Source organism: Mirounga leonina, unplaced genomic scaffold (genome assembly GCF_011800145.1).
Source record: "Mirounga leonina isolate KUSES-001 unplaced genomic scaffold, KU_Mleo_1.0 Mir_376, whole genome shotgun sequence".
Taxonomy (NCBI): Eukaryota; Metazoa; Chordata; class Mammalia; order Carnivora; family Phocidae; genus Mirounga; species Mirounga leonina.
Window position 1 is genome coordinate 1,049,841 of NW_023270718.1, and position 11,110 is coordinate 1,060,950.

The 11,110-nt window shown below is 38.3% G+C and overlaps 1 protein-coding gene across 1 annotated transcript; it reads right to left on the minus strand.

Moving 5' to 3' along the window:
• Positions 1-7,099: 7,099 nt before the first annotated feature.
• Positions 7,100-8,069, minus strand: LOC117998106 (nucleolar protein of 40 kDa-like). The gene is made up of 2 exons (XM_034986705.1): positions 7,628-8,069; positions 7,100-7,406 (listed from the first exon to the last, which is right to left on the minus strand). The coding sequence occupies exons 1-2, from the start codon at positions 7,951-7,953 to the stop codon at positions 7,100-7,102; spliced, it is 633 nt and encodes a 210-aa protein (XP_034842596.1). The 5' UTR covers positions 7,954-8,069.
• Positions 8,070-11,110: the final 3,041 nt, after the last annotated feature.

Below are 11,110 nucleotides of genomic sequence, written 5' to 3' on the forward strand. Positions count from 1 at the left end.
AGTCTCGGTGACTTTTGTCCAAGACACATCCTAGAAGGGCTGACTCATTCGTGAGGCACAATGGCAAAATGCCTAGGGCCCACAATACTTTGGGAGGCACACAAAAAGTCTTGCATTTATTTATTTATTGTTATTTTTTTTTTAAGTTTTTAAAGTCATAATTAAGCAAATGTTTGTCAAAGAAACGTTAATATTTAATTTATTATTATTACTATACCTAAGCAATCATAAAATACAATCTTTTTTTTTTTTAAGATTTTATTTATTTATTTGACAGAGAGAGAATGAGAGAGAGCACATGAGGGGGGGAGGGTCAGAGGGAGAAGCAGACCCCCCACTGAGCAGGGAGCCCGATGTGGGACTCGATCCCGGGACTCCAGGATCATGACTCGAGCCGAAGGCAGTCGCTTAACTAACTGAGCCACCCAGGCGCCCCCATAAAATACAATCTTTCTTCTCTTTTTTTTTTATGGAAGAAGGGGCTCATGAAAGTCATAATGCAGCCCGGCATCTTAGTCAAATCAAACCAGATTTCTATCCATCTTAATACCTCTTCCATCTCCCCACTGGGACTTGGGAATACAGCACCATACCCTCCGACTTTAGGTGCATCTGCCTGTGAACTCTGAGCTTCTCTCATGAGAGCCCCTCCATGGCCCCAGTATGGAGTGCAACATTTCCTTCCCCAGCTGCCTGAGTACCTTGAAAGTGAAGTTTGGAACATGTTTTTCAGTCTCCTAAAATTTTTTTCTTTCCCAGACTCTTGGGGAATAGGCAATAAAAAGTTTGAGTGCCTTTGTGACTGTGTATGGAATTATATAATATGATGCATTTTTTTGAGGCCTATTAGATTGTGACTTTAGCTATGAGATTATATGTTTTTATCTGTATGACTTAAAATTTATGTGATATTTTGAAAGATATGCTTTTCTTATGTGTGCATTCTGTAGATACTGTAAATGTGAATCCCGGTGTGAACAGACTTGTGTGAGAAGCTGCATGACTTTGAGCTGGATATGTATGATTTTGATTATATGATTATAAAATCCTGTGATATTAAGACTGTGTATATTTGTGAGTGACCATAAACCTTCTTACTCTTCTCAGCAATGAAATAAAGAGAGGAATATTACATCTTTTCGGAGCAATAACTTTAAGATTTGGGTAGAAGAGGATTTGTCATTTATCTGTCAAATCATTTGGATATTTTATGTTCAGATAGATTTTTTTCAAGGGGAAGAATACAAATCAGCATATCTTTCACAAAAGAGGGAATTCATAGTCACATGCTCTGTATGCAAGAGGTTGCAGCTTTTGTGTCTGTCTTCTGTCCCAGAGGTAAGCTTTCATTCTCCTAAGCTGTGAAGGAATTTTTATAGATAAGTTTGAAAAGTCCTGGACTAAAGACATAATTTATACATAGAGAGGCAGTTTGGCTTAGAGCAGATAAGTAGGACTAGGATTAGGGAGTCATGTCCTGAATTCTGTGTCAGGCATCATTGTTATTTCTATTTGCTGAAGAGAAAACTGATTCAGAGAAGACTGCCTGTTTAAGACCATTCAATTTGTCAACAGAGAACTACTTGCCATACTTCAAATTATAGGTAATTAATACATTGTTACCAGTAATCCAGTGAAATGCAAAATTAGAGTTTTAGTTCCTGTGTAAGGCCTTATCACAATTAAAAAATGTTAACTTTGAATGGCAAAGTGGTCATTATCAGTGATAATAGTTTTATTTTGGTGCTCTCTTTCTTTACATTGACTTTTAAAGTTATATTTCCTTCAATTTTTAATAAAATACTAAATACCTCAGTATGCATTTCTGTAGGCTGTAGTTCCTATAGTGCCTATAACTGTCCACTGTGAGTTGGGTTCTCTCAGACCCACCAAGTCATAACCGCCCACTGTAGACAAAAGTGGTACATCTGGAATCAAGCATTATCAGGACCAGAATGCACAAGCAGGTCACATGAATATGTAACCCAGGCTCCATTTCATTCACCATGGTTGCATCAGTACCTCTCCCTCAGCTCATATATGTATGTATGGCTTCATGGGGGATCATCTATGACCAGCTGATAGAGGAGGAAAAATTTGATTCACATATTCATCCATTCAGTATACAAGCCAGAAATGGATGGACAGTACATTATAGTGCCATTCAGGAGTGGCCCTGAAAATTCTCCCAGTGGAGTAAGAATTTTATCAGTATATCAGGGCTCCTGGGTGGCGCAGTTGTTAAGTGTCTGCCTTTGGCTCAGGTCATGGTCCCAGGGTCCTGGGATCGAGCCCCGCATCGGGCTCCCTGCTCAGCGGGAAGCCTGCTTCTCCCTCTCCCACTCCCCCTGCTTGTGTTCCTGCTCTCACTATCCCTCTCTCTGTCAAATAAATAAATAAAATCTTAAAAAAAAATAATTTTATCAGTATATCTGGTAATTCCCTTTGTGTGAAAGGAAAAGTGACCTAAAGTTAGAATATATATGGCCTCATGTGCAGTGGTGCATGGATTGTCAATTAGTAAGGTATCTGAGAAGAACAAGATTGGAAGATCACGGAAAAGGAGACCTGGGGTGGAGGGATGTGGAGAGAAATGGTAGTAGGCATGAAGTGTATGTAAACAATTTTGTATTTTACATTAAAACCCACAGAGAGCATGTACTGTGAATGAGACAGTACATCAGGTAGACAAAATGATGTGGTCAGTTAATATCATCTATTCTTTGTCATTGTTTTCCTAATTGTGGCACGATGGTGGCAGGGATAGAAGTTACCCATGGGCCAAACAGCATGGGCTTTCATTTACCAAAGTTGATGTAGCTATTAGTGCCACAAAATATTCAGCTTGCTAACAACAGAGACAAATTCAGAGTCCCAGATATGACACAGTCCCTCAAGGAGACCAACCAACCATTTGATGGCAAGGCAGAACTACTTCCACACTGAACAGGAATTAACACATATTCTAATTATGGATTTACCTTTCCTGTCCTCAGGGCTTCAGCTAGTACTAGCATATGAAGGCTTACAGAGCTTTTGACCATTGTCATGGACCCCAATAACATTCCATCCAACCAGGAACCTACTTTGCTGGAAAGGAGATGCAGGAGTTGGCCCAGGACCATAGGTTCCATTGTATTATATATTGTACCAACAAAAAGCTGCCAACCTGATAAAGCATCAGAAGGCCTTTTGAGGACACAGCTAAAATGCCAGGTTGGAGGATATACTTTACAAGAATGGAGTGCCATCCTCCAGGATACAGCACATCCTTGTAATAAAAATTTAGTGAAAAATATAAATTTATAGATTCAAGAAGTTCAGGGAACTCTAAGAAGGATAAATAACAAAACAAACTACAGGGAGACACAACATAATAAAACTGTCTTAAAGCAAATATAAAGAGAATTGTGAAAGAAGCTATATAAATAGGACACATTACATAAGGGGGAAATGATACAAATGATTGCTGACTTTTCATTAAAAAATTGAAAGACTGAAGACAATGGAGTAACATAATTAAAGGGCCAAAAGAAAAGAAATAAGAAAGAATAACCCCAAATTATTCATCCAGTAAAAATATCCTCCAACAATGAAAGCAAAATGAAGATACTTTTAGATTAAAAAAAAAGTTAAGAGAATTTATCATCAGAAGACCTTAACTACAGGGAATGCTAATGGAATTTCTGCAGGTTGAAGGGAAGATATCAAATGAAAACATAGATTGTTGTGATGAGCACTGGGTGTTATACATAACTAATGAATCATTGAACACTACATCAAAAACTAATGATGAACTATATGTTGGCTAACTGAACATAATAAAAAAAAACCAGATTGTTAGGAAGAAAAGAAGTGTACACAAAATAGTAAATATGTGGGCTTTTTCTTTCTCAGTGTCTTTAAAACACATGACTGTTTAAACAAAACTCTAACATTTTGTTGTGTGATTTAAAGCATATATAAATGTAATATATGCAATAAGTTCAATATAAAGCATAAAAGTAAATGGAACATTACAGGCACAGCTGAGATGTACTAAGCCCACTACAGCCAATCTCCCCCATGGATTACAACCAAAAACTCTGGATAAAATACAAAGAGCAACTACCTGAGGACTTTGTAAAGCAGATAATAGCAGGCAGATTAAGGAGAGAATCAAAACTTGAAGATAAATTAGTATTGCGAGGTGAATTTCCTTCTATTTACTTATTTATTTTGCCCCTTCTTTTATCTCCTGACTTTGAACTGACGGTTGGGAATCCCCCTTTTCTTCTGTTCTACACCTGCCCTCCATTCCTGGTGCCTGCCCAAGGTCAGCACCAGTGATGGAACTGCACTGATGTCAGTGCATATGAAATCCTGAGTTAAAACCCATTTCTCTAGATACAGGAACTGAGAAAAGAGCTTTTGTTATATAGAGTGTGGGGAGGAATGGTCATTATATATCTAACTTTCTTTCACCACTGTAACTCAAGGGTGGCCCAGTAGTACAGAAGTATGTGATAGGGTGGCTAAAACTCTGAGAGAATCTCATCTTTTGGGTCAAAGAAACTTGTAAAGAGGGCCCTTACAATCCAAAGTGTGAGAGGAGATTCAAAAGAGGACATTGCTAAAGAAGGAGATACTCAGGTTCTATGGATGAACTGATACAATTTCCAGGCTCACCCCTAAGCTGCACATTCACAGCATACCCAAAGAAGTGTAGAAAAGACATTGCTCAGAACTCAACTAATTTCTGGGGTGCCTGGGTGACTTAATCAGTTAAGTGTCTGATTTCAGCTCAGGTCATAATCTCAGGGTCCTGGGATGGAATCTGGCACCGGGCTCCACACTCAGCAGGGAGTCTGCTTATCCCTCTCCCGGTCCCTCAGCCCCTCCCCACATTCATGCTCTCGCTCTCAAATAAATAAATTAATTAAATTAAATAAAAAAAGAACTCACTAATTTCTGAATGGCTCAATGAATGACAGACCCAAACAATATATCCAGGGTTTTGGAACCAACACATACAGAAAGTGAGGCATAATTTGTGATTTGAACCTAACCCAGTTGATTGTCTGCTGAAACAAAAAATCAATATACTCCAACGATCTTAATAGGAACCACAGTCTTATAATGTTATATTAAAAATGTCCAGGATATAGTCCAGAATTACTTGATACACAGAACCCAGAAATATCTGACCAACTTCAAGAGAAAAGACAGCCAAGAGTTATCAACCCCTAAATATATCAGATGTTTGAATTACAAGGCAAAGATTATTTTATTACAGTAATAAAGCAGATATTATCACCATTCTCCATGAAGTATAAGTAAACACTCTTGAAATGAATGGAAATATAAAAGTTCTCAGGAGAGAAATAGAAACTATAAAAACAACCAAATTGAAATTTTAGAACTTTAAAATTTTAGAACTTTAAAATACAAGAACTTTAAAATACAATTTAAAAATTCAATGAAGGGGCATAAAAGCAGAGTAGAGATGACAAAGGCAGCTCAGTAAACTTTAAAAGTGATCAGTAGAAAGTATCCAGTCTGAAGTAGGGAAAGAAAAATTAGAAAAAACTCCACTGAGCCTCAGTGACCTTCGGGTCAATATCAAAAAGCCTAATATTTGTGTTATGTCATTGGAATTCCAGAAGGAGAGAAGAAAGAGGAATAAGAGAAAGTTTGGAGAAATAATAGTTGAAAATTCCAATTTGGTAAAAGACATACGTTTTTCAGATTCAAGAAGCTCAATAAAACCCAAACATGTTAAAATCAAAATCATCAGACTTATCATAGTTAAACTATAAAAGTCCAAAGGTGAACTTTTAAAATGCTTAAAAACATGTAGAAAAAATTATACATTATAAATAGGAGAACAATGTTTCACATCACTGTGTATTTTGAATTAAAAACCATGTATGTGAGAAGACAGTGGAGCAACATCTTAAATGTGCTGAAAGAAATGAATTGTCAAGCCAGGAAAAAAACTCAAAAGTGAAGACAAAATAGACATTTTCAGATGAAGGAAAACTAAGAGAATTCATCACCAGCAGACCTACTCTAAAGGAAATGTTGAGAAATGATAGCAGATGAAAAATCTCAGGAAGCAACAGAAATGCTAAATATTTAAGTACATATAATATAGTATTTCCCCTTTTAAGTTCTTTAACATATGCATGATGTTTGAATAAAAAATCATAATGTCTGCTTGGTTTTTAAATGTACGTAGATACAATACATATGACCACTATAACATAGAGGGGGATGAGAAAAGGACTTGGATAGTTGTAAGGCTTCCATGTTTTTGTTCTTGTTGTTTGTTTTTGTTTTGTTTTAGTGCCAGGAATTTAAGCAGAGACTTGAAGTGGAACCAATTGACTCATAACAGTAGTAAATACAAAGTAAAGCAATGATCTTGACTTGAGCTGTCTGGTTCAGTTTTCTGGCAGAATGTCACACATAAGCGTGGTCACTGGAAACAATGGTTTTCTGGCTGTCACTTGTAGCATGGTAGAATCACGTTAGGGAGGGGATGGAAAAAGTGAGCACCACTTCTTACCATGTTCTCCCTCACCCTGCTGGTCTCCCTTGGCCCCTGTGTTGGATACCGCAGAGATCACTCACCAGTCAACCCAGGACAGACCCAACAATCACTCTGTCCTCCAACTACAGCCAGACTTGCCTCCATAGCAGTACCTGTGGCTATAGTCTGGACTCCTGTGCAGGAATTTGGCTTTGCCAGTGGCAGCTGGAGAGGGTAGTAGGACCTCCTGCTGAATGAAGGCAATTGAGTGAATGAATGGGTGAGCTGCAGGAGTCACTTGCAAAGGGACCAGGAATGATAAATTAACAAAAACTCATTCAGGCAGATGCTTTTGACATCTAACTCCCAAACCTGCCTGCTGCATGAGGGGAAGACATCTCCCATGGGCAAGAAGTCAGTGGGGTAGGGGCCAGGGCTTCAAGGTACAAGACTCCTGGTTCTTCCTTCTCTCAACCACCCCCTCTACTCTCACTCCCACACCTTGTGCTCCTCCTCCCCCTCCCACTCCCCTCCTCCTCCTCTTTCCCTCCTCCTCCTCTTCAATGCCCTGCTGTCTTTTGATGTTTATCTTGCCCTCTTGCCTGTGTCATTCTCATAGTCTAAGCTGTCAGGGTCAGATGACTTCCTGCCTCTATGTTTCTTTTTCTTCTTTCTTTTTCTAGAAGAATTCCTCATGGAGTTGGGCTTCTCAAACTCTGCTGACTTTGCCTCCTCCTTCCCCTCTTCCTCATAAGGTATCAGAGAATATTTGGTGCCTCCTGGTTGCATAAAATAATCCTTTGCAAAGTGGCCTTTATAAGCACACTTCTTGCAGGTAGTGTTCAGGACAGCCTCAAGGGTGATCTGTCCAGTGTATTCCTGGAAGGACCACCTCCACATCTCTTCTTTGTCTTTTTTTTTTTTTTTAAGATTTTATTTATTTATTTGTCAGAGAGAGAGAGAGCACAAGCAGGGGGAGCAGCAGGCAGAGGGAGAAGCAGGCTCCCCACTGAGCAAGGAGCCCAATGAGGGACTCGATCCCAGGACCCTGAGATCATGACCTGAGCCAAAGGCAGACGTTTAACTGACTGAGCCATCCAGGCATCCCTCCACTTCTCTTCTTGCTCAGTGATAACATTGTTGGGGTCGAGGTCTTTCTTAGTCCATTGGTTGATGACTTTCATGGAGAGGGATACTTTTATCCTATCATTTTTCATTGCTTGGCCAATAAGCTTCACCCACACTTTGTCTCTGACATCTATTTCAGAGGGCTTTTCCATGCGACAGGATGACGTGGGAGTTTGATGACCCAGAGCTTGCTTCTGACAGCATGGGATTTTGATAAAGCCTCCATAGTCTGTCACCATACGAACCTCTCCTTGGAAAATAGTGTAGAGAGCAAGCAAGTTCTCAATGGCCTTGGGTCTTCCTGAATTCATCCTTAATGTTCTATGGCTCCTCCATTTCTCTTCTGCTAAAGCTAATTCAGGTGTCTCTGTGTCAACTCTGGGTCTCCCAAGGCTTTTGTGTTTTATGTCAAGTCATAAAATATTTACTCAAAGTAGTCCACAAAAAGTTATGTATATGTATATATACATGTAAAGTTTCCCAGATCAACACTAAAACAAGCAAACAGGAAACAAAAAAACCAAACCAAAATAATAAAGCTTTAAAGACAATATGTAAATAAATACGGAATACTCAAAAATATACAAACAATCCAAAAGAAGACAGAAAATTTGAAAAATAGGTACAGAAAAAGACAAAGTAATAAAATGGTAACCTAAATCAAACCATATCAATAATTAAATGTAAAGTCTAAACACCGTGAGTAAAGACAATGTTTGTCATATTGTTTATAAAAAGATGACCCAACTATATGCTGTCTTCAGGAAAATCACTTTAAATATAATGATACAGAGAGATTGAAAATAAAATGATAAAAAATGTGCACATGAAGACATGAATCAGAAGATAGCTGACACAAGTGTTGGCTTGAGTGTGGAAAATTGGAACTCTTGTGCATGTTAGAATGTAAAAGGTACTGCTTCTGTGGAAAATGGTATGGCAACTCCTCAAAAAATTAAACATAGACTTACCATTTGATTAATCAATTCCACCTTTAGTATATAAACTAAAGAATTTAAAGCAGGGACTCAGATATTTGTACACCAATGTTCATAGCAGCATTATTCGCAGTAGCCCATAAAGGTGGAAATAACCCAAATTTCTGTCAATGGATGAATGGATAAACAAATTGTGGTGAATACATACAATAGAATATTATTCAGCCTTAAAAAGGAATGAAATTCTGGTACATGCTAAAATATGGATGAATCTTGAAGTCATTATGCTAAATGAAATAAGCCAGACACAAAAGGGCAAATGTTGCATGATTCCACTTATATGAGGTACTTAAAATAGTCAAATAGGCACAGAATGTACAGTGCTTACCACGGGCCGGGGGGAGGGAGGATGGAAAGTTATTGTTTAATGGGTACAGATTTCAGTATGAGAAAATGAAAAATTTGAAGATCGATAGTAGTGCTGGTTGCACAATAGTGTGAATATACTTAATGCTACTGAATTTTGCACTTAAAAATGGATAAATAGTAGGGGCGCCTGGGTGGCTCAGTTGGTTAAGTGTCCAACTCTTGATTTAGGTTCAGGTCCATGATCTCAGGGTTGTGAGATTGAGCCCTGCATTGGGCTCTGCACTGAGTGTGGAATCTGTTTAACATTCTCTTTCTTCCTCTCCCTCTGCCCCTCCCCCCCGCTCTGTCTCTCTCTCTCTCTCTCTCTCTCTCTCTCAAAAATAAAAAAAAAATGGGTAAATAGTAAATTTTATGTTAGATATATTTTGCCACAACAAAAAAATATAAATGATATGCTTACGTTAGTATCAGATGATCTAGACTATAGAATGAGGAAAATTAGTGGAGATAAAGTTGGATATTACACAATTATAGAGGATCAATTCACTAAGAAGACCTAACAATCCCAAATGTGTTTTATTTAACAACATAGCTACAAGATAAATGAAACAAAACGATCGAAATTGAAAGGAGAAATAGATAAGTACAAAATTAGAAACTGAAAGTAAAAAACAACACTATACTAGCATTAAAAAATGAAATATTCCAGGCGCCTGGGTGGCTCAGTTGGTTAAGCGACTGCCTTCAGCTCAGGTCATGATCCTGGAGTCCCTGGATCGAGTTCCACATCGGGCTCCCTGCTCGGCAGGGAGTCTGCTTCTCCCTCTGACCCTCCCCCCTCTCATGCTCTCTCTCTCTATCTCATTCTCTCTCTCAAATAAATAAATAAAATCTTTAAAAAAAAATGAAATATTCCTAGAAGACAGTCTCTTCAACAAATGGTGTTGGAAAAATTGGATAGCTACATGCAAAAGAATGAAACTGGACCACTTTCTTACACCACCACAAAAATAAATTCAAAATGGATGAAAGACCTAAATGTGAGGCACAAATCTATCAAAATCCTAGAGAACACAGGAAGCAGCCTCTTTGTGGCTGCAGCAATTACTTGCTAGACATGTCTCCAGAGGCAAGGGAAACAAAGCAAAAATGAACTATTGGGACTTTATCAGGATAAAAAGCTTTTGCACAGCAAAGGAAACAACCAACAAAACTAAAAGGTAACCTACAGAATGGGAGAAGATATTTGCAAATGACATACCAGATAAAGGGTTAGTATCTATAAAGAACTTATCAAACTCACCACCCCAAAACCAAATAATCCACTCAAGGAATGGGCAGAAGACATGAACAGACATTTCTCCAAAGAAGACATACAAATTGCTAACAGACACATGAAAAAATGCTCAACATCATTCATCATCAGGGAAATACAAATCAAAACTACAATGAGATGCCACCTCACACATGTCAGAATGGCTAAAACTAACAACACAGGAAAGAACAGCTGTTGGTGAGGATACAGAGAAAGGGGAACCCTTTTACACTGTTGATGGGAATGCAAACTGCTGCAGCCACTCTGGGAAAAAGTATGGAGCTTCCTCAGAAAGTTAAAAATAGAACTACCCTATGAACAAGCAATTGCACTACTATTTCTCCAAAGGATACAAAAATAGTGATTTGAAGGGGCACGTGCACCCCAATGTTTATAGCAGCAATGTCCACAATAGCCAAAATATGGAAAGAGTTCAGATGTCCATCAACAGATGAATGGATAAAGAAGATGTGGTATATATATACAATGGAATATTACTCAGCCATCGAAAAGAATGAAATCTTGCCATTTGCCATTATGTGGATGGAACTAGAGGGTATTATGCTAAGCAAAATAAATTAGAGAAAGAAAAATACCATATGATTTTACTCATATGTGGAATTTAAGAGACAAAACAGATGAACATAAGGGAAGGGAAGGAGATGAACATAAGGGAAGGGAAGGAAAAAGTAAGATAAAAACAGAGAGAGAGGCAAACCGTAAGAGACTCTTAACTATAAGAAAGAAACTGAGGGTTGCTGGAGTTGAGGTGGATGGGGGGATGGGGTAAGTGGATGATGGACATCAAGGAGGGCACTTGATGTAATGAGCACTGGGTGTTATATG

Coding starts and splice junctions, on each gene's coding strand:
- LOC117998106 (XM_034986705.1), bottom strand. CDS start 7,953: ATGAATTCAGGAAGACCCAAGGCCATTGAGAACTTGCTTGCTCTCTAC. Junction 7,407..7,627: donor ATCACTGAGCAAGAAGAGAA/GTGGAGGGATGC, acceptor AGAGATGTGGAG/GTGGTCCTTCCAGGAATACA.